Source organism: Bos grunniens, chromosome 24 (genome assembly GCF_055505025.1).
Source record: "Bos grunniens cultivar Pamir isolate PY7600 chromosome 24, Bosgru_T2T1.0, whole genome shotgun sequence".
NCBI lineage: Eukaryota > Metazoa > Chordata > Mammalia > Artiodactyla > Bovidae > Bos > Bos grunniens.
Window position 1 is genome coordinate 54,400,621 of NC_141188.1, and position 24,383 is coordinate 54,425,003.

Genomic DNA, 24,383 nt, shown 5'->3' on the forward strand with positions numbered 1-24,383 from the left:
GACAGAGGAGCTTGGTGGGCTACAGTCCTGCTGCTGCTAAGTTGCTTCAGTCATGTCTGACTCTGTGCGACCCCATAGACGGCAGCCCACCAGGCTCCACCATCCCTGCAATTCTCCAGGCAAGAACCCTGGAGTGGGTTGCCATTTCCTTCTCCAGTGCGTGAAAGTGAAAAGTGAAAGTGAAGTTGCTCAGTTGTGTCCAACTCCTTGAGACCCCATGGACTGCAGCCCACCAGGCTCCTCTGTCCATGGGATTTTCCAGGCAAGAGTACTGGAGTGGGTTGTCATTGCCTTCTCCATAGGGTCACAAAGAGTCAGACATGACCAAAACCACTGAGCATGCGCATGCATGCACTGAGACCTGCTACTTACCAAAACAGGATATATTTCAAAATGTTACTGCTCATTGTCAATGCACTGGTCACTCAATACCTCTGATGAAGATATGCAATGAGATTAGTGTTGTTTTCATGCCTTCTAACACAGCATCAATTCTGCATCCCATGGATCACAGAATAATTTCATAGTTCAAGTTTTGTCACTTAAGACACATATTTCATAAAGCTTTAACTGCCATAGATGGTGATCTGTCAATGGATTTGGGCAAAGTAAAACTGAAAACCTTCTGGAAAGGATTCACCATACTAGATGCCATTAAGAACATTTGTGATTTATGGGAAGAGGTCAAAATATTGACACCAAAAGGATTTTGGAAGAAATTAATTCCAATCCCACCACCCCCCCGCCCCCGCAGTGGATAACTTTGTGGGGTTCAAGATATTTTAGTGGCAGAAGTAACTGCAGATGTGGTAGAAAGAGCAAAAGAACTAGACTTCGAAGTGGAACCTGAAGATGCGAGTGAATTGCTGCAAACTAATGATAAAACTTTAACTGATAAGGAGTTGTATCTTATGAGCAAAGAAAGTGGTTTCTTGAGATAGAGTCTGTTCCTGGTGAGGATACCGTGAAGATTGTTGAGATGACAACAAAAGATTGAGAATATCACATAAACTTAGTTGACAAAACAGTGTCGAGTTTTGAGAGGACTGACCCCAGTTTTGAAAAAAATTCTTCTGTGGGAAAAATGCTATCAAACAGCATTTCATGCTACAGAGAAATTGCTCATGAATGAAAAAGTCAACCAATATGACAAATTCCATTGTTGTCTTATCCTGGGAAATTGCCACAGCTGCCCCAGCCTTCAGCAGATCCCACCCTGATCAGTCAGCAGCCTCCAACATCGAGAGCAAGACCCTCCACCAGCAAAAAGATGATAGCTTACTGAAGGCTCAGGTGATGGTTAGTGTTTTTAGCATTAACGTATTTTGATTAAGCTTGTACATCATTTCTTTAGACATAAGGCTATTACTTTGATATAATGGAAATACAACTTTTATATGCACTGGAAAACCAAAACGTTGTGTGGCTTGCTTTATTGCAGTATTCACTTTTTAGCAGTAGTATGGAACCCAACTCACAATATTTTCAAGCTATGACTGTGAATTGCTACAGCAGCCCTCAGAAAGTAATAAAAAATATAACTCTCCATCTTAATTGCTTTTTCTCAGCCTCCTTCTACATTTTTTTAAATTTTATTTTATTTTTAAACTTTACATAATTGTATTAGTTTTGCCAAATATCAAAATGAATCCGCCACAGGTATACATGTGTTCCCCATCCTGAACCCTCCTCCCTCCTCCCTCCCCATACCATCCCTCTGGGTCATCCCAGTGCACTAGCCCCAAGCATCCAGTATCGTGCATCGAACCTGGACTGGCATCTCATTTCATACATGATATTATACATGTTTCAATGCCATTCTCCCAAATCTTCCCACCCTCTCCCTCTCCCATAGAGTCCATAAGACTGTTCTATACATCAGTGTCTCTTTTGCTGTCTCGTACATTTTTTAAAGAAACATTTTCTGAACCAAGTACCAACTACTTTCTAAAGCAGCATGAGTGAGTGAAGTCGCTCAGTCATGTCCGACTCTTTGCGATACCGTGGACTGTAGCCTACCAGGCTTCTCCGTCCATGGGATTCTCCAGGCAAGAATACTGGAGTGGGTTACCATTTCCTTCTCCAGGGGATCTTCCCGACCCAGGGATCGAACCTGGGTCTCCTGCATTGCGGGCAGACGCTTTAACCTCTGAGCCACCAGGGAAGGCCAAAGCAGCATGACCAATGTTAAAATATTAAAAAATAAAAACTTAAGAAAGAACACAAAAAGCAGTATTCTTCAGCAGAGAAATTCTTATAGTGTTTGGGACTGACCCTGTGAGAAGAGTCTTAGTAGTGAAATGAGAATAAGATAGGTCTAACTTTTTAGTCTAAGGGACTATTATACCTCAATTCTCCAAAGTTCTTCTGGCTTATCAACCACACCTCTTATGTTAATGTCCAGAAGCAAATTAGAAACTGAATGCAGGTCTTGCCTCCATTCCTGTCTACTTTTTCTCTACTGTGGCAGGGCCTTTGTTCTCCAGCAAGAGACAGAAAAGTAATTTGGATGAAATGCAATGAATACTGCACAGAGGCTTTTCTGGTGGAGAGCAGAGCACATTAACAGCAAAAAAAATCAATTTTTTTCTTAAAAAAGCAGAGTCAGAAATTATATCCGTAAGAATAAACATAAATGATTTATCTTTATGTTAATCTAGTTCAAAGGTTTATGCAGCAATTAGTCACTTCCAGGCAGAAATCAGAGTATGGTATAACATTACTGCACAAAACTGTATTTAGTTGCAAAACTAGAGAATAAAGGTGATGAGTTTCTTTTTATACTCGACCCTGTTCCTGTCAACATCCTTTGTGTACGTGTGTGCTCAGTCATTCAGTTGTGTCCGACCCTTTGGAACTCCATGGACTGCAGCCTGTCAGGCTCCCCTGTCCACGACATTTTCCAGACAAGAATACTGGAGCCACTTGCTATTTCCTACTCCAAGGGATCTTCCTGACCCAGGAATCAAACCTGTGTCTCTTGCACCTTCTACCTTGGCAAGTAGATTCTTTACCACTGCACCACCAATGTCCTTTACTAATACATTATCTCACGATCATGAATAAAAATTCAATGCTTAATAGTTATTATTTTCCCCAAATCTCTGGTATTATTTCCACACTATCTTTTATGCTTAGAACTTGCAGTACAACTGTAGAGGTTGACTCCAACTGTGGGATATACCTTTGATGACATACAGAAAGCAAAAGCATGGATGTGTATATTGTCAAATGGAATTTACGTAAAGAATTTTTTATGAGGAAAAGTAAGAGCTTCCGTCTCATGACAGTGATGGGGTGAAAGCACCTGCTTTCTCTCTTTGTGCTTTGCTTGTCTGAATCACAGGGGGACACGTTTTGAAATTTCAAAATGCTCGGCATGACTTGCAAGTGATTTTTCTCTTATTGGTCACGTTAGTTAGACTTTGGGTCCTGGTTTCCGCAATCTGTCCAATGAGCGTAACGAGCGCTCCTGGCCTGCAGGAGGACAAGCGTGGGAGGGGAAGACAGCTCCTGCCAGCTTGATGGAGGACGGAGTTATTTTTGAAACAAGTATTGTGTATCTTCAGGAAACAAAATCTGGTTTCAGATTTTTTTTTTCTCTTTTCTGAATAGGCTATTACTGTAAACATAGGAAACTTTTTATGTGAAGACTATATATACTTTTATATGAACTATATTTTATTATTAGACCTTGAGGAGGAAATAAGGAGAAAACCAATGCTAATAGTATCCCATAAAATGAGGAGATAATATTGTTTACCCAGTGATATAATAAACTCCTGGGAAACTACTAAATATGTACACTAGCAATAGTGGAAAGGCTTGCACAGCCCATAATACCAGCAAAAAATGCCATTTATTGCAGCCCCACTGTGTACCAAACTCTATGTCTTTTATATGCATGGTCTCCCTTGATTCTCACAATAATGCTAAGAGAAGTATGCTCTGATCGATGCCAGCTCACAGGTGGGCTAACACCAGTTAGATAAACTGAGGCTGACAAGGCTTAAATGATTTTTACCAAATCTTTTTGCAATTAAGTGACAGAACCAGGACTCAGACTGCTGGACTCCAAAGTCTTTATTAACCACTGTGCTACACAAGGCTTTCCCAGGTGGCTCTAGAGATACGGAATCTGCTGCCAGTGCAGGAGGCTTGAGAAACATGAGTTTATCCCTGAGTGGGGAAGATCCCTTGGAGGAGGAAGTGGCAACCCACTCCAATATCCTTGCCTAGAGAATCCCATGGAAAGAGAAGCCTGGCGGACTACAGTCCATAGGATCTCACAGAGTCAGACGTGACCAAAATGACTTAGCACGCATGCACAGACATCAGGCTAAGCACCTTCCACAAGATACACTTGTGGAAGTCAAATACATCATTAAGAAATATCTAGCAAGCGGAGTCAACCCCTCCGAAACTCTAGAATAATTTTCTGCAGTCAGACTCATTTCTCCACAGGCACTTTGTACTTGAAAAGTTCTTCAGGGATATTGTTTTTGCACTCAACGTGTTTTAAATTTGAAAGTATTTTTTCCAACTTATCTTTCTCCCTCTTTTTCACATACATGTGTTTACATACACATGCATGCATACACATACACATGCACATATATTAGGCCTCTTTATGTATCTACTTTTTAAAAATTTCTTTTGAACTTAAGTTCCCCACTTCAGCTATCCATAGTTGCCCATAACACAGAAAGTGTGTAGATGCTTTTAATTCAATTGAAAAAATATACTGAATAATAATGGTTTGTACAATGATTTGTAAAGCAGAATAGCTTGTTTTCTTTAAAAACAAATCGCTTCACTTCTAAGTGCAGGCCTCCAGTGATTTGCCTGGTTTCCTAGAGAGTCAGTGAGCAGGCTAGATTTCCTTGTTATTATCAATGAGATACTTATTAGAGGTGCACATATCATAATACATTGTTCAAGATCATTAACATTATAACAACAAAAATAGAATTACTTGGGTAAGTCTGTTCAGCTAATTAGATAGAGTTATTGGAGCATCAGTGTGCTTGAGGTTGAATGCTATAAGTCACTAATTCAATCAATATTATCAAGTGCCAAAGAGGAAAACAATATTGCCACTTATGGCTAAATAGAAAGAACAGTAGACTTGGAATCAAAGGCTCACTTAGACCTTGCCCTTCTTTTTATTATCTGGGAGGCCATGGACAAATAATAGTCTCTTTAAGTATCAATTCCAATATTGTCAAATTAGACATAAAAATACAGTTTCCTGAGGTTATTAGGAAGGTTAAATAGATAAAATATATAAAACCACTTAACATAGTTTTTTTTTTTAATTTTATTTTTTAACTTTACAATATTGTATTGGTTTTGCCATATATCAACATGAATCCTCTTGTGGACTCTGTGGGAGAGGGAGAGGGTGGGATGATTTGGGAGAATGGCATTGAAACATGAATAATATATATGAAATGAGTCGCCAGTCTAGGTTCGATGAACATAGTTTTATAAAGGTTTGTTTTTTTCCTTCTTTCCTAAACGAAGATAAATCATCTGTGTTTTTTCTCCAAAACGTCGCTGCAAGGTTGACTGGGAAGTGCATGATCTTTATTTTGCCAACACATTGACCTAGCAAGTGTTCGTGAATTTTCTTACAGGAAAGAAGTGGACAGTAGGCAGAGGGAAAACACTGGGTTAGTCAGGTTTTCCAGAGAAACAGAGCCTATAATATAGGTACAGAGATAGCTACTTACATACATATATACATGGACTGATCCATAGAAAGACACATGGATACATACATTCAGAGATAGATAGATAAATGGATAGATATTTCTGCAAGCTGGAGACCCAGGAAAGCTGGTGGTATAATTCAGCCCTCCTCCAGGAGCCTGAGAATCAGTAGAGCTGATGATATAACTCCCACATTGAGGTTGGAGAACATGAGGTGAAATGTACCAGCTCAAGCAGTGAGGTGGGGGGAGAAATGGGTGAATCCCTCTTCCTTTCAGCTCTTGTTTTCTTGAGGCCCTCAGTGGATTGGATGATGCGCACCCATTCTGGAGAGGGTCATTTGCTTTTATTCAACCCATGGATTCAAATGCTAATCTTTTCCAGAATCACCCTCGCAGATACACACAGAAGTCATGGTGAATGAGTCCCCTGTAGCCTGTCAAGTTGACACATAAACTATAGGATCACAAAACTTAGGGTTTCTCCTAATTCATCCACCATATTACAAAAGGCAAAAGTGACCTGGATAATTCAAAAATCCCCACCTTCATGGAATCTGTCCACAAAAATAAGGTACAAATAAATGGAGAGTGCTGATTTGGGAGAAAGTAGCCGTATATGTATTCCAACTGTCTCTGACTCGCTCTTTTTCACCTGTGTATAAGTAATTTCATAGCATCCGTATTTTTCCAGATATGTCATTTTCCCACTTGGCATTAACTTTGAAATTTGTAAACGCTAGATATAGTCTTTGATCTCTTAGGAATCTCCCACATGATCACCTCCACACGCATACATCCTCACTGAGAATCTGTGATGTTTCTCACATTGATGAAAATTTCACCCCATGTTAAATATTCAGCAAACTCTCTCAATTCTTACCTTCGAGGATAAAGAAGAGTCAGCAAACTTTTTCTTTCTTGAGCAAGCATTAATACTGAAACCATCATATGGATGGGAGCCCAGTCAGTCCGTTACCAGATTTAATGGTTTTTGAAGGGATCAGTTCAGCAATCGATACAGTTGATGGGCAAAGGAAGAGACGAGGATATGTGAGTGTTCTAGCATCGAGCATTTGTTAAACATCCACTGATCAGCGGTTAACCTTACTATTTATAATCATAAGCTAAACTGCAGCTCATTGGAAATGAGCCCTCTTGCTAGAATTACTCATTTGCAAATTAGTCAACCACATTCCTCTCTGACATAAAAAAGGCTGAGAAAACAGTGGGTGATTGCTCAGGAAATTTATGAGACCAACATGAGTATCTTTCACATTCCACAAAAGAAATACAACAAATCCTTTGCTGACAAAGCTGTAGTCATTACAGAGTTTATATTCCAGTTTACAGAGGGAGAGCCTCTCTCAAGCAGATGGATTGTTTTATCATAGGAACTTTCTTGCAGGAAAATCACTTAGGAGAAAAACTTCAAATAGATCTGGATAGAATCCTGTCTTCAACAGCTAGAAGCTGTTTGACCTTGGCAAAGATAATTGATCCTTTTGAGTATCAATTTGGTTTACCTTTTTTAAAAAATTCTTTTTATTTTGTTTAAATCTGTGTGAGTACAGTTGCTTTACGGAGTTATGTTGGTTTTTGCTGTATAGCAAAGTGGATCAGCCACACATATACATGCACGTTCTCTTTTTGGGAATTTCCTTCCCATTTCGGTCACCACATTATAAAATCGATTCTCATTAGTTATCTATTTTATACATAATAGTGTATTAATGTCCATCTCAGTCTCCCAGTTCATCCCATCCTCCTTTTCCCTCCTTGGTGTCCATGTGTTTGTTCTCTACATCTGTGTGTCTGTTCTTCCCCGGAGATAGGTTCATCTGTGCTGTTTTCCTACATTCCACATATATGTGTTCATATATGGTACTTTTCTCTTTAGGTCTCACTTCACTCTGTGTCAGTCTCTACGTCCATTCACATCTTTTTTACCATTCAGCAAAGAGTCTTGAAGTGCTTACTGTCTATCAGGAACTGTCGTAGGCACTGAGAACGAAAGTCACTCAGTAGTGTCTGAGTCTTTGTGACCCCACGGACTGTACAGTCCATGGAATTCTCCAGGCCAGAATACTGGAGTGGGTAGCCTTTCCCTTCTCCAGGGGATCTTCCCAACCCATGGATTGAATCCAGGTCTCCCACATTGCAGGCGGATTCTTTACCAACTGAGTCACAAGGAAAGCCCAAGAATACTGGAGTGAGTAGCCTATCCCTTCTCTAGGGGATCTTCCTGACCCAGGAGTCCAACCAGGATCTCCTGCATTGCAGGCCGATTCTTTACCAACTGAGCTATCAGGGAAGCCCTAAATAGGCACTAGGGGTATACAAAATAGAGAAAAACAGACCCTGCCTTCAGAGTGAATAAAGACGTTCCTCTCTCCCAGGTGTTGGGTGCATTAAAGAAGAGAGCATGTATAAATAATCACTACTGTTCTGAAGCATCCTGATAATCATCTCATTTTCTTTTGGAAAGAACATTCCATCGATTGTCACTTCTGATTTCCTCGAAAGGCAGTGACTTTAATAATGAGCCCACCTACCTGATTTTAGCAAGGCTCAGGGCCACCCAGCTAAACGCAGATCTGTGTTTGGCCTTTGTTACAGTTGAGGATGGCATTGTGACTAAGTTCCGGCCAAGGCAGAAAAGTGTTACATTCCCATCCTCAGGCCTTGACCCCTCCCAGGATGCATGTGTGCAGGTGACACTCAGGTCTGTGCCCCTTCCCCCTGGCTAAGAGATGACAAGGAATTAGAGATGGAAGTCACAGAGGACGGCAGAACCACAGGACCAACGCTGGACTGCTCACTTCCGAATCGTCACTTCTACTTGAAGCTGCTGTATTTTGTGTTTCTTTATTATATCAGCTTGGGCTGTACCTTACCTAATACGATATATGTGACAAATAGAGTTTATACCATATTCATTATCTTGAATCTTAAAAAGGACATCACTTGTTCACATTCATCACTGAAAAATGTTTATTTAATCTTTGAAACTAGTATAGTATTGTGTAAGTATCTCTTTAATTGCACTTCCCTACTTGATTATTTTCATTGAGTTGAATTATCTTATAATAATGACATTGCAGGAAAAATTATATCCACAAAGGAAAAAAGTCTTACTTTTTGTTGCTAGCCCTCCTATTTCAAGTAATGTTCAATAAAACAATATTCTTAAGCAACAAAATAATTGGAGCACTCTTTGGCATTTGAATTTGCACCTTTATTATGTTTTATAATATTTTTAAATTCCTTTACTCTTTAAAGCACCCAGGTAGTTTTGATATTTGACAGAGTCTAGAAATGGTATTTGGACAAGTCCTACTTATATTTCTGAATTTATTTTTCAGACTTAATCTTTGCCTTTTTTGCAACACATAAAGAATTTCTAAAAGTAATGGGCTGAAGTAAATATAACTCATACAAAAACGAATATGTCTTTCAGCAGTGTATGTGTATAGGAGTAAATATAGAACACAAAATGATGCTTAGCTAACAGAATAAAATGTATAGAAATAAGTAAGTGCTCCATCCGAGTTGTTTCCTTAAAATGTTAAATACTTATTCCAGTGATATTTCTGTTTATAGTGTTTTTTGGAAATCTTTGCTGAGAAAGATTTTCAGAAACTACTGCATACTCTTTTGAATTCCTTCATTGACAAGAATTTTTTTTTTTTTATTGACAGATTTGATGTAATATAACACCCAACAATGATTCAAGGACAAATGTCATAAATAAGATGAACAACAAATTATAAAGCCACATTTCAGATAAACGTTTTTAAGTGGCAGTGTTATCTTTCTCTTTGCAATTTATTTAAAGTTTTGATTCTCCCTTAAATACTATATTCAAAATAACTAGGAGAAATTGTCAGAGACATCTCTTGCCTTGTAAAGTATTCCAGGGCCAGGTCTCAATCCCAGTTCAGACTTTTCAAAGGGACATGGAGCTGGTGAATGTCAGAAAGAGGAGGAGTGACTGATCGGAAGCGCACTTGCATTTCCTTTTGTAATCTGCAAAGAATGAACACTGCCAGTGTTTCTGCATGGGCACAGGAGTGGTGAACTAAAATTTCAGCTCTTGGTCACCCTTACACCAAGGTGATGGTTCTTGCAGATTTCTGAGACAAATTATGCATACGAGATAAAGTTAGGACCCTAAAAAAGACAGTGAACAAAACTTTAAATAAACTTATAATGAATAACTATAAAAGGTGGCTTTCAAAACAGATCATAGTAATAAAACAAATGCCATTATTGAATGTTGACCCAGTCTCTAGTTATTTTAAAATATTATATCAGCATATTTTTCTGACCCCAAGACATGTATAGTTTTTTCTTTCAACCTAAGTCAAAATTGATACATAGTAAAATGTGCAGATATTAAAGATACAATTGCATAAATATTGAAAAATGTATTCACCAGTATCAACAAGGACCTAATCAGGTTACATATCATTTCCGTCACCACACAAAGTTTCTGCACATCTCCCTCCAGTCATCCTCCCATCCTTCACCAGCAACCACTGTCCTCATTTTGAGTAACAAAGATTAGATTGGCCTGTCATAGAACTTTCTAAGGATGTTCGCTTACAATTTGTATTCTTTTATGAGTCTGGCATCTTTTATTTACCTAGTATAATATTCTCAAATTCATCAATATATATTTTTTTATGTATCAATAGCCCTTTTTTTTTTCCATTCAGATCAGATCAGTCGCTCAGTCGTGTCTGACTCTTTGTGACCCCATGAATTGCAGCACGCCAGGCCTCCCTGTCCATCACCAACTCCCGGAGTTCACCCAGACTCACATCCATCGAGTCAGTGATGCCATCCAGTCGTCTCATCCTCTGTCGTCCCCTTCTCCTCCTGCCCCCAATCCTTCCCACCATCAGAGTCTTTTTCCAATGAGTCAACTCTTCGCATGAGGTGGCCAAAGTACTGGAGTTTCAGCTTTAGCATCATTCCTTCCAAAGAAATCCCAGCGCTGATCTCCTTTAGAATGGACTGGTTGGATCTCCTTGCAGTCCAAGGGACTCTCAAGAGTCTTCTCCAACACCACAGTTCAAAAGCAGCAATTCTTGGGCGCTCAGCCTTCTTCACGGTCCAACTCTCACAACCATACATGACCACAGGAAAAACCATAGCCTTGACTAGATGAATCTTTGTTGGCAAAGTAATGTCTCTGCTTTTGAATATGCTATCTAGGTTGGTCATAACTTTCCTTCCAAGGAGCAAGCGTCTTTTAATTTCATGGCTGCAGTCACCATCTGCAGTGATTTTGGAGCCCAAAAAATAAAGTCTAACACTGTTTCCACTGTTTCCCCATTTATTTCCCATGAAGTGATGGAACCCGATGCCATGATCTTCGTTTTCTGAATGCTGAGCTTTAAGCCAACTTTTTCACTCTCCTCTTTCACTTTCATCAAGAGGCTTTTGAGTTCCTCTTCACTTTCTGCCATAAGGGTGGTGTCATCTGCATATCTGAGGTGATTCATATTTCTCCCGGCAATCTTGATTCCAGCTTGTGCTTCTTCCAGTCCAGTGTTTCTCATGATGTACTCTGCGTATAAGTTAAATAAACAGGGTGACAATATATGGTATTCCATTGTGTGAATGTCATTATTTATGGGTTTTGTTTCTGAATATTTGAGTTACTTTCAGTCTCGGCTGCCCTTAGTACTGTTGCTCTAAACATTCTCTAAGGGCTTCCTTGGTGGCTCATAGAGGGTAAAGAATCTGCATGCAGTGTAGGAGACATGGATTTGATCTCTGGGTCAGGAAGATCCCCTGGAGAAGGAAATGGCTACCCACTCCAGTATTCTGGCCTGGAGAATCCCATGGACAGAGGAGCCTGCTAGACTCACAAAGAGTCCATGGGGCCACAGAGAGTTGGACATGACCGAGCTGCTTTCACTTCACTTGAGACATTCTATGAAGGACTTTTTGTGAAAGTATGTTTTTATTTCCCTTGGTTAAATATCTGTGAGGGAATTTCTGGGTTGTATGGTGAGAATATGTTTAAAGGAAATCGCCAAATAGTTTTCCAAGGTTAGCATTTTACATTTCAGCTAGAAACACTACATTCTTCTAGTTGCTCCAGACGCTCAGCGTTCTCTGCTGTTAGTGAGGTGGCATCTCAATGGGTTGTGGTTTTAACTTACATTTTCCTTGTTCATGTGTTTATTACCATTTCTACATCTTTCTTTGTGAAGCTCCCTTTCAAGCCTTATTTACAGTTTTTGGGGGGAAGTCAACATTCAGAAAACAAAGATCATGGCATCCGGTCCCATCACTTCATGGGAAATAGATGGGGAAACAGTGGAAACAGTGTCAGACTTTATTTTGGGGAGCTCCAAAATCACTGCAGATGGTGACTGCAGCCATGAAATTAAAAGACGCTTGCTCCTTGGAAGGAAAGTTATGACCAACCTAGATAGCATATTCAAAAGCAGAGACATTACTTTGCCAACAAAGGTCCATCTAGTCAAGGCTATGGTTTTTCCAGTGGTCGTGTATGGATGTGAGAGTTGGACTATAAAGAAAGCTGAGCACTGAAGAATTGATGCTTTTGAACTGTGGTGTTGGAGAAGACTCTTGGGAGTCCCCTGGACTGCAAGGAGATCCAACCAGTCCATTCTAAAGGAGATCAGCGCTGGGATTTCTTTGGAAGGAATGATGCTAAAGCTGAAACTCCAGTACTTTGGCCACCTCATGCGAAGAGTTGACTCATTGGAAAAGAATCTGATGCTGGGAAGGATTGGGAGCAGGAGGAGAAGGGGACGACAGAGGATGAGATGGCTGGATGGTATCATCGACTCAATGGACGTGAGTTTGAGTGAACTCCGGGAGTTGGTGATGGACAGGGAGGCCTGGTGTGCTGAGCTTCATGGGGTCACAAAGAGTCGGACACGACTGAGCGACTCAACTGAACTGAACTGAAAGTTGATTAACAATGTTGTATTAGTTTCAGGTGTACAGCATAGTGATTTTATACACACACACATTATTTTAATGTGTGTGTCTCTCTATATATACAGGGCTTCCCTGGTTCAGTGGTAGAGAATCCACCTGCCAATGCAGGAGATGCAGGTTCAATCTCTGGGTTGGCAACCCACTCCAGTATTCTTGCCTGGAGAATCCCATGGACAGGGGAGCCTGGTGGGTTATAGTCCGTGGGGTCACAAAAGAGTCAGACAAAACTTAGCAACTAAACAATATATACGTGTATTATAGGTTAAAGACTCTGATGCTGGGAGGGATTGGGGGCAGGAGGAGAAGGGCGCCACAGAGGATGAGATGGCTGGATGGCATCACTGACTCGATGGACATGAGTCTGAGTGAACTCCGGGAGTTGGTGATGGACAGGGAGGCCTGGCGTGCTGCAATTCATGGGGTCGCAAAGAGTCAGACACGACTGAGCGACTGATCTGATCTGATAGGTTATTGCAAGATAGTTAATATAGGTCCCTGTGTTATACAGTAGGTCCTTGTTTATCTATTTTATAAATAATAATTCAGTTCAGTTGCTCAGTTGTGTCCGACTCTTTGCGACCCCATGGACTGAAGCACACCAGGCCTCTCTGTCAGTTGCCAACACCCGGAGTTTACTCAAACTCATGTCCATTGAGTCAGTAATGCCATCCAACCATCTCATCCTCTATCATCGCCTTCTCCTCCCACCTTCAATCTTTCCCAGCATCAGTCTTTTCCAATGAGTCAATTCTTCTCATCAAGTGGCCAAAGTATTGGAGTTTCAGCTTCAGCATCAGTCCTTCCAATGAATATTCAGGACTGATCTCCTTTAGAATGGACTGGTTGGATCTCCTTGCAGTCCAAGGGACTCTCAAGAGTCTTCTCTAACACCACAGTTTAAAAGCATCAATTCTTTGGTGCTCAGCTTTCTTTATAGTCCAACTCTCACATCTATACATGACTACTGGAAAAACCATAACCTTGACTAGACAGACCTTTGTTGGCAAAGTAATGTCTCTGCTTTTTAATATGATGTCTAGGTTGGTCGTAACCTTTCTTCCAAGGAGCAAGTGTTTTTAATTTAAATAATAGTATGTGTATGTTATCCCAAATTCCTAATTTAAATCCTCCTCCCTTTCTTTCCCCTTTGATACCATAAGTTTTTAATCCATATCTGTGAGTCTGTTTTGGTTTTGTAAGTAAGTCCACTTTTATCATTTTTTTTAGATTCTGTGTCTAAGTGATATCATATGTTAATTGTATTCCTCTGATTTACGTCACTTAGTATGATAACCACTAGGTCCCTTCACATTGCTTCAAATGGCATTATTTCATTCTTTTAATGGCTGAATAATATTCCACTGTATGTTTGTGTGTGGGGGGTTAGACACAATGCATCTTCTTTATCCATTTGTCTGCTGATGGAAAATGTAGGTTGTTCCCATGTCTTGGTTATCATAAATAGTGCTGCCATGAACACCGGGGTGCATATATCTTTTTGCAGTGGAGCTGTTGCTGAATATATGCCCAGGAGAGGATTGCTGGATCATACAGTAACTCTACTCTTAGTTTTTAAGGAACCGTCATGTTCTCCATAGTGGCTATACCAATTTCAACATATATTTTAAATGAAGATAATATCATTCACATTTCCAGATTTTAAAACAGACAAGGATAGAACTGAGAAAAGTCACGAAAATTGCTTAAGAGTGTCTCTTAAGTAGTCAAGTTCATTTCTAACTCAGGTCTATATACTCCTAGTGCCATGGCCTTTCCACTCTCTCTGAATTCTTACTGAATTGTTTACATTTTGGGGTGACATCTATCCAGAAGGAAAAACTCTATCCTTCTGAGCCTTGACCCTAAACGCCCAGTGATTCTCCCTGAAGGCCAGGTGCCTGTGAAATCACTAACGCCATCCTGCCACAGGCTTCAGGCTTATACCCCTCTCAGTTTCCATCTCTAAATGTTCTCCTGTGACTACCTACCCTCTTCCTAGTTCTCACTAAGCAAGATGCTGGAGGAAGCCCAGCCTCACCACATGCGTCTGCCCACAACTAGATAGGTTGCTATTTATCTTTTCCCTTTGTTTACAGTCTTTCAGCAGAATTTTCCAGACATGCAGCTCTATTACAGTCTAGGTCAATGTAAAGCAGTCATATACAAAATTGTTTATTAAGACCCAAATCTATACCAGTAATGTTATAATTCATGGGGTAAACAAGTGTATTTTAGTTCTTATTTCCCTGTCTTCCTGATAATGACGGCATGTTTTATTTTCCCCATACATCTACTAACTGTTACTGTCAATGCTGACATTCACTTGACCTTGGCTCCATTCATTTTAAGTCCATTTGGTTTCATCTAATTTTTTTTCTCTTCTTCTTCTATCCCCCGAGCCCAAGACAAATCTGAGTGGGTAATTAAAATACTAGTTGATTTTCTTAAGAACATAAGTCAGAAACTATATTTGTTTATGATCAAATGGCCAAATGTGATATTCTTTGTGCCATTTTTCATTGGTGGTTATTATTTTCACCAGGTCTTTATTCTTACCTAACTATTGTGACTTCATTTCTTCATGGCTTATTAAAACATGAGGTTAAAAATGAGTTCAAGTTTATAGTCACTTAGACTTGAAATTAATGTCATGTCCCTTTTCTTTATTTATTAATGAAGTTAATTTCCATCTGAACATATTTTCTTGAGTCAAGTATACATTGAGATGAGCACCAAACCCAAATTTCAAAGCATAGAATTTAAAAGTTGAACGCTCGAAAGTTTCATCAGTTGCAACCTTATTGCCATGAAGATAGACTCAGTTAAGATATATGTATGTATGTGTGTGTGTATCTTTATACACACACACACACACACACACATATATATATGTGTGTGTGTGTGTGAATCAGATACATGGCAAATGCTTTGTTTTTTACCTTCAGGTGTGATATATGTATATGTATTTATACACATATTTATGTACATATGCTTGCAATATATGTGATGCATATGTGACATATATGTTTGCACATATATGTGTATATATGACATTCCCATATATTTACCCACTGAGCTATAAGGGAAGCCCCATATATGATATATGTATGCATATATATGTGTACATGTGGTATGTGTGTGCTATATATATGATATATGTATGCAATATATGCATATAATTATTAAACTTTAGCCCAGACTATGAAAGTATAGTATGTATATATAGTGAGTTATTCTACATTTAAAGAGGGAAATAGCAGCTAGGACCCTCACATTGAACCTGCTGCATTTTCCCTTGGCGTTGTCCACAAGACCTTAGTAACTATGGCAACCCCATGGGACAGAAAGGTAAACAGAGCTTCTGTATCGGTGTGCTGCCCACCACGGAAGCCACTAGCCACAAGCAGCTCTCTAAACTTGAGCTAATGAAGTTAAATAAAATGAAAAAAAAATAGTCGCTAGTCATGCTACTTACATTTTAAGTGGCCAAGAGTCACATGTGGCTAGTGGCTACCAGACTGTATAGAGTAGTCATGGAACATTTACATCATTCACAATGCAACACTGTTTTACAATACTTTGTGGGTTGCTGTAAATGGAACTTAATCTGAAGATAATGAAGAAAGCAGAAGCAAAAATACATATACAGAAATAACCACCATAATTATAAATAAATACACACATATGTGTGTGCAGGCTGTATGTCACTTAAATGTCTGAGTATCATCTGTTTGGCATCCTGATTAATTAAAGGTCAGCAATCAAGTAACAAGACACATTACCCAGATGAAGGCAGGAAATTGACTGAATATAGAAGCTGACAGATTGAGCAGACTAGACACACTCGCACACACAGACACACACAAACACGCGTCTCAGACACTGAAAGCCAGAACATTCCACTTGGGCTTCGCTTAACTTGAGGCGCGGTAAAGTCCTGAAATCATTTCTATCTTGTGTTATTCTTTCTACTCTTCTGCTTCAAACAAGAGTGTAAGCGATTTAGGGCCTTTTCCACCCGTTGTCTTGTTCAGTCTGGATCCCACCGTGACCGGAAGGTGGGTAGGCTCAGAAGTGGGGCAGATCCGGCTTTGAATCTGACTGCTGCTAATTCATGAGCCCTGTGACCATTGCTAAGGGTGGATTCTCTCATCCTGGGTGTGGGGACCATCACGGTACCCACCTTAGGGCGGGATAAGTGTGAGGAAGCATGGCCACGTTGGTATCTGGCACCACGAGTGCTCATAAGCAGAAACTCTCCTTCTTCCACTGGGATCTGGCCCCTTTCCTCAGCACCTCTGTATTCGTGTGCTTATTATTCTTTCTCTTTGTTCTATTTATATTTCTCTTCTACTTTCTGGTTTCCATCCCCTCTCTCGAAAGCCCAGAATAAATAGTCAGGAGAGTTAGGAAGAGAAGAACCCAGAAGTATAGAAAAAGGAGACAAGATGTGTAAGTGAAGAAAAGATAGAAAATATTTATAAAAGGGAAAGATATGCTTCCTCTTCCAATGCCTAACCAAAGTACATTTTATTTTATTATTTTATTCTTCTGTTTCTCCTTCATGCTAGGAGGTCAGTCTGAATTATTTTTAAGCCAAAGTAATGATGTTTGCTTGAATTAACTAAGCAAATGGTATTTGTGTTTCTCACTAATTGAGTCCTTAACATGGTCATACAATATTTTCACCTTGGTCTTTTATTTCATTCATTATTTCCCTGAGAAATGTGAATGAAAAGAGGGAAACCTCTGTGTTCGGTTGTACAGTCTCTGGTAATTTCCTGATGTAAAGCTTTGCTGAGAAATCATTTCATTAAGTGCCCCATTGTAAGCTGTTTGTGGCACTTTATAATCTGAACATTTAATTGTTTCTCCGACTCTGAGGGCTGGCTGCCAAAGCATACCTCACCCACCAAAGAGGTGATGGATGTTTATTTTTGCTCTAACTGGCGACTAAAGCCTGCTCTGCAGAACAGTCCAGAGCAAACCCCAGACCTTCCCATCCTGGTGCTGTGGAGAAGCGTGTCTAGGCATGTGGAAGTCAGGTCTTCCTGTGTCTTCTCTGGCTGAGATGATGGCGACTGGATCTCAGTCTCTACATGACTAAGACAGGCGTGACCATCCCTGCCCTAGCTTCACTGTAACACTGTTGAGAAAACTGATGAGAAGTTATTTTTTAAAGTAAAAGCACAGTACACATGAAAGTCTGCTTTTCTTAAACGTGATGGAAAATACCACACACCTTCGGAAGCACTCAACCAAGAGACAGCCAGCAATTCTAGGCAGACTATCTCCCATCTGGGCTTCACTGGTGGCTCCGCTGGTAAAGAATCCACCTGCAGTGCGAGAGACCCAGGTTTGATCCCTGGTCTGGGAATATCCCCTGGAGAAGGGACAGGCTACCCACTCCAGTATTCTGGCCTGGAGAATTCTATGGACTGTATATAGTCCATGGGGTCGCAAAGAGTCAGACACGACTGAGCGACTTTCACGTCACTATCTCCAGTCTGAACCTAAATAACCCCAAGAGAGCTAGTTACTTCAGTAGGAGACAAAGAGGAAAATGATTATTCAGAAGACTATCTGAATGCATGCTCTGCTTCCTGGAGGCTTAAAGAAAGAATCCTCCATACTACAGGTTATTTATACACAATCCTTACACCACGACCCGAGCCCAGTGGAGCCCGTGTGTTTTATCTGTGGTGTCCCTCCCTGTCCTGGCATGGCATGGCATGCCACAAAACATGGCAGAAGTGGGGATTTTTCTCTCCCTTCTCGATTTTCTCATCCCAGCTATAATTTCTTCTGACTCTCAGCCTCAGAACCTGGGAGTCCCTCTCGGTTTCGCCCTTCCTCATTGTCCCTCCACACTGTGTCCCCCACATGCCACCTTTCACTCTTCATCCTCTCTCCCACCTGAGACCACGCCTCTGTGATCTTTCCCTGGACAGTTACAGTAGCCTCTGAAGTAGACCTGCTCTAAGCAGCTTTCCCTAGACTACCTACTTCTGGGGAATTAATATTTCTAAAAGCACAACTTGAAACTCGTTCAAAATGTTATTCCACTCACCATGTCTTTATTCAGTAAAAGACAATAATAAAGGGCTAAGCTTTGGAGTTAAAAATTTTCCAGCTTCTGCTGCTGCTGCTAAGTCGCTTCAGTCGTGTCCAACTCTGTGCGACCCCATAGACGGAAGCCCACCAGGCTCCTCCATCCCTGGGATTCTCCAGGCAAGAACACTGGAGTGGGTTGCCATTTCCTTCCCCAATGCAGGAAAGTGAAAAGTGAAAGTGAAGTCGCTCAGTCGTGCCCAACTCGTAGCAACCCCATGGACTGCAGCCTACCAGGCTCTTCCGTCCATGGGATTTTCCAGGCAAGAGTACTGGAGTGGGGTGCCATTGCCTTCTCTGAAAAATTCTCCTGCTTACCTACAAAAAGGGGCAATCGTTTATCCACTCAACGGATATTTGCTGGGTACCTCCTATATGCCAGACACTGGATTGAGGGAAGGATTAAGTAAAGAATAGGAGGTAAAGGAAGTCCCCTGCATACAAAGGAATTGCATTCCAAGAGTGTGTTCTTAAAGTCCAGTCTGTGCATGAGTCCAACACAGTTAGCCTAGATACCCAGCTAACACGACCGGCTATAGGTTTATAATACTTCTCACACAAATAATACACACACACAAAATAACACAGTTAAATCTTACAGTGCAGTACCCTGAGTGTACAGTGGTGCAGTGCAGCAGCTGGCACGCAGGAGCTGTCATCGAGTGAACAGGCAAGAAGAGTCACTGACAGGACGGGGAGAGGGGGTGGGGAACAGTAGAGCTGAAGGGTTGTCAGAGATAGGAGATGGAGGGCGAGCTGCGATCTTACTCACTCCTGACATGATGGCATAGCTTCCTTGCTGGATTCAGTTCTGTCTACCCTTTTGAAAAACTGATCCAGCGATGTAGTAGCTCTATTTTTTTTTATTTTCTCTCATCATAAATGACATGGTAGCCCTGGATTGCATTCTGAACAGCTGTTGCACCCTTTATGCACTAAGCACTGTTCAACACTCAGGTCCTGTGCCTCAAAATTTAACAGTGCCTCCTCGAGTTAAGAAGATCCCCTTGCCCGTTTCTGCATCATGACTCTCTCCAGTTGCTTGTTTCTCCCTCTTGTCTCTCTCTGTCCTTTCTCTGGGCCTGCGGTTCCATCAGGCCTTCATTAGGAAGTGGCTTGTGACGCACAGCGTGAAGTCCTCTTGCAGTTCTAGCTCCAGCTCTTCACCTCACTCCACTCCCTCAATTATTTTCACTTTCGTTTCCATCATCATTGCTCAGCACTTCTTAGCAGTACCAGCTATATCATCGCTGCTTTTACGCTTGTTTCCAGACATGCTGGGCTTGAAATAAAGATACTGTACTGCTGTCGTCTGTGAAGGACTTGTACAGTAAAGGCCACAAAAGCACAGCCACTTGTAGACGATGCACACACATGACAATGTACGCTCGACACACGAACTAACTTAAGTGACTGGACACTCGAATGCACATCCGCACCTTTGAAATTTGCAGCTTAGAAGTTCGTATGTAGGGGACTTACTGTAGTGAATGAATGTCTAACGCCTAATTAGACATCCAACTAATACTACTGTTGGGAGGAGGATGGGGCAGAGGGAGAAAAAGGAGGAGGAGAAGAAACTCGGTATTTCATTCTAACGCGCATGATTCTACAACCACCTTGCCTGGTTCACTTGTATTTGCTTCTGTCACTCTCTCTGCTCAACCTTTCTTCATCGGAAGAGTCAGCAAAACTGCCGTCTTCTCCACACAGCCTAGCTGACTCCAGAACACTTCTGCTCTGATTTTTTTTTTTAAACTTCTAACATAACTTCTCCACTAAAAGATAGGCGAAAAATGACTTGTTTGTTTCAACCCTTACATACCCTAGAAAACATATAACCTTGTCCTTACACACACAAGATGTTAAATGATAATTGATGAGCAAAGGAACAAATGAATAGACAAAGAATAACAAATATGTAAGTAAGAGGTTTTGTCGCACAGTCTCTTTGGGATCATTTTTCATGAACTGGTAGGTTTCAGAATGTGCAGTTTGGTACCAGTAAGACTGGTTAATGAGCCAAGGATGTTATAATCTGACCATTCTCTGGATAGTGCTCCTGGAAAAGAGAAAGAAAGAGTAAAGGAGGAAGGAAGAAAGGAAGAAAACCTTCAAAGGATGCTAGTTAGATTAGCTGTTAATTAAATTTGCAAACAGGTGTGTATGATGGAGTAGAATTGAATATTGAATGTACTATATAAATTGCATCTTTCTTGAATATGAGTTGCTCACCCTTTTAAGAGATCAGTGCAGTTGGCTGTGTTTGCTGTCCACCCATTACCCTTAATTAAACAGTTCAGGTCCAGGGGGGTCAGAGGTGTCCAGTCATATCTACCCTCCGACAGGGATCTGGTAGCCTCTACTCTGCCTCGGGTCACCCTGGTTCTCTGCAGTGAGCCGGCGTCTGCGCTAGGCAGACAGTTACCACTCTAATTTTCTCTAATTGACTTGTTGGCAGTGCTCACAGAGGGCAAAAGATGTAGGGACATGGAGATTGGGCCCCGACAAGCACTTGGCATTGATGGGGCCACTGAGCGAAGTACATAATCTGTAATGAATAAAGGTCTGTGGGCTGTCAATCTAGCACATGCCGGTGGCATTTAATTCACACCAAATATTAATTAAAAATAATGATGTTCTTCTTACTGGCCTTTGTTACTAAGCACAGCATCTTGGTCCAGCCCCCGAGGAGCTGTCTGCAAGTCATTTGATTCTCTCAGCCCTGTGAGATGCATGCACTTCACTACCTTCAGGCAAGCCTCAACAAAAACTCTCAGAACAACGGCTCTCTCACCTACCTAGTCTCTGGGGAAGAAGACCCAAAAAATCTTCCTGTTGCCCATTCCTTGTCCAACCCCTGTAATGTATAAATGTATGTTTATTTCCTTCTTTGCTGGCCACAAATAAGATACTGGCCAGAAGCCATCTGTGTTGGATGCTCAGAGTTATTAAATACATTTTTATCTTTCTGTATCCCAATGTGATGCATTCTATAGGAAATATTGGCCAAACGATGATATAAATCTGATCAATAATTTGAAATCTGTGGAATCACTCAGAATCAGTTCAGTTCAGTTCAGTCGCTCAGTTGTGTCCGACTCTTTGCGACCCCATGAATCGCAGCACGCCAGGCCTCCCTGTCCATCACCAACTCCCGGAGTTCACCCAGACTCATGTGCATCTTAGTCGGTGATGCCATCCAGCCATCTCATCCTCTGTCGTCCCCTTCTCCTCCTGCCCCCAATCCCTCCCAGCATCAGGGTGTTTTCCAATGAATCAACTCTTCGCATGAGGTGGCCAAAGTACTGGAGTTTCAGCCTCAGCATCAGTCCTTCCAATGAACACCCAGAATATCCATAATTAAAAATAATCCCCATGGACATGTACCAAAATTCAAGTTATCTCAGTACGATTCAGTCAGAGTAAATTAAAATGAGAGAATACTGCTGTACACAATTTTTCAGAGGCAATTGACATGTTTTCAAGCCTAAATATCTGTAACGTTTTAGCAAATCCAAAAAATAAATTTACTCTCATAATTGTCATTAAATGTATTCCCGAACAATGGGGTCTGACCATAATTAATGATTAATTCATTTGGAATTCATTATGATAATATTAAATGTGTTTAATTCATTTGATGTGTCTAAAGAGGGAGCAATTCTAGGCAATTCTTTTGTGATTACTTGTTTTAAAGTTGAGCTCTGAGCATGTGCAGAAAAATAGCTCCACATTGCCCTCTAGTGGTACAGTCACAAATGACATTCTTTTGTAAGGGGCGGAAACACAAACCCTCCTTCTCCCTTGTTCCACATCTCACAGCATCTTTCCCCCTCAGTACACACTTAAATGAAATGCCTCCATCACAATGTAAAAAGAGTTCAAAGCCACTAATAACTTAAAGTGAAAGTGTTGGTTGCTCAATTGTGTCTGACTCTTTAAAGTTACCCCGTGGACTCTAGGCCTGCACGGCTCCTCTGTCCATGGGATTCTCCAGGCAGGAATACTGGGGTGGGTTGCCATTTCCTTCTCCAGGGGATCTTCCCGACCCAGGGATCGAATCCAGGTCTCCTGCCTTGTGGGTGGATGCTTTACTGTCTGAGCTACTAGGGAAGCAACTAATAACTGAACCTGAAAAGATCCTACTGCTTCCTCAGGAGATCCAGATGCAGTTTGACAAAAGCACTGTACAGAGGCAAGAGGGGCCCAAAAGATGTTAGCTCAGAGAGCGTGCAGGGCATAAGGAGAGGCTTCTTGAAAAAGGGGAGATGAAGCTGTCTTAGGTCTTCTATGTGCTGGGCAGCTCTGTGTTACCTTAGAAATGTCAGCGAACTTACCTGATGCTCAAATTATCAACTAAAAACAGCAACATACTAGATTTAAACGTCTTTAAAGACTCTTAGCTCTAGCAATATTCCTTTATCAGAAGCATCCCTGCTGAACATCTGTTTACCTTTCCGGAGAATAAGCCATCGCCACTTTTTATTTAAATTTAAGCTTGGTCACTTAAATACATCACTTTGCCAACAAAGGTCCATCTAGTCAAAGCTATGGTTTTTCCAGTAGTCATATATGGATGTGAGAGTTGGACTACAAAGAAAGCTGAGTGCTGTGAAGAATTGATGCTTTTGAACTGTGGTGTTGGTGAAGACTCTTGAGAGTCCCTTGGACTGCAAGGAGATCCAACCAGTCCAATCCTAAAGGAAATCAGTCCCAAATATTCATTGAAAGGACTGATGCTGAAGCTGAAGCTCCAGTACTTTGGCCACCTGATGGAAAGAATTGATTCATTGGAAAAGACCGTGATGCTGGGAAAGATTGAAGGCGGGAGGAGAAGGGGACAACAGAGGATGAGATGGTTAGATGGCATCACCGACTCAATGGACATGAGTTTGAGTGAACTCCAGGATTTGGTGATGGACAGGGAGGCCTGCTGTGCTGCAGTCCATGGGGTTGCAAAGAGTCAGATATGACTGAGCAACTGAACTGAAATGAACCAAAGCTTGATCACCCTCAAGATGTACACACCATGGTTAGGATTTGTGGAATTTAGCACTCAATGTAGCTCATTAATCCAATAGCTGGTAAATGGTAAAAATCCATAGTCTTTGTGAGCGTATCCTCTACCATGGGTGGTGGACATGGAATGGAAGGAGCTGCTGTTGCTCAGAGACTTACTATAGACTTCATGGCTATCAATATTAGCAAGAGTCAGTATTGAAATGACAGTGAGCTCACCTTTACTGTGGGGGAGATAAAGAAATTATGAACACTGCTCAGGAGCCAGACAGCAGCTAGATGAGGTACACATGTTCTTGTAATTCAAATTGAGACCAAAATTTGAGGCAGTGAAATGAGAATGAATCACTTATGGTACTTTTTTTAAAAAAAAAAAAAAAAGAAAGAATGCCTATTTCCAAAACTGAAAGCCAATTGTACAGCAATGCTCCAGAGACTTTTACGGAATATGTGCCCTGAAGAGGTATAAATTGGGCAGCTGGGAGGTAAGGACAGAGAGGGGAAGGTGCGAATTCAGTGTAACATGGATGAGGCTGACCGCCTGGA

At 41.0% G+C, this 24,383-nt stretch overlaps 1 protein-coding gene across 10 annotated transcripts in view; it reads left to right on the forward strand.

The window, feature by feature from the left end:
* The window catches only part of DCC (DCC netrin 1 receptor), an 845,500-nt gene that overhangs the window by 635,083 nt on the left and 186,034 nt on the right, over nt 1–24,383 (forward strand). The window contains exon 15 of one of the 10 annotated variants that reach the window (XM_086372418.1): nt 21,487–21,786. The exons of 6 other annotated variants lie outside the window; for them this stretch is intronic. In XM_086372418.1, the coding sequence (XP_086228544.1) occupies nt 21,487–21,620 (134 nt within the window). In that variant the 3' untranslated portion in view covers nt 21,621–21,786. Of the gene's footprint in view, nt 1–8,113; nt 8,308–8,333; nt 8,912–21,481; nt 21,787–24,383 lie in introns of those variants that run through there. 3 more of the 10 variants (XM_086372420.1, XM_086372419.1, XM_086372421.1) reach the window with 3 other exon arrangements.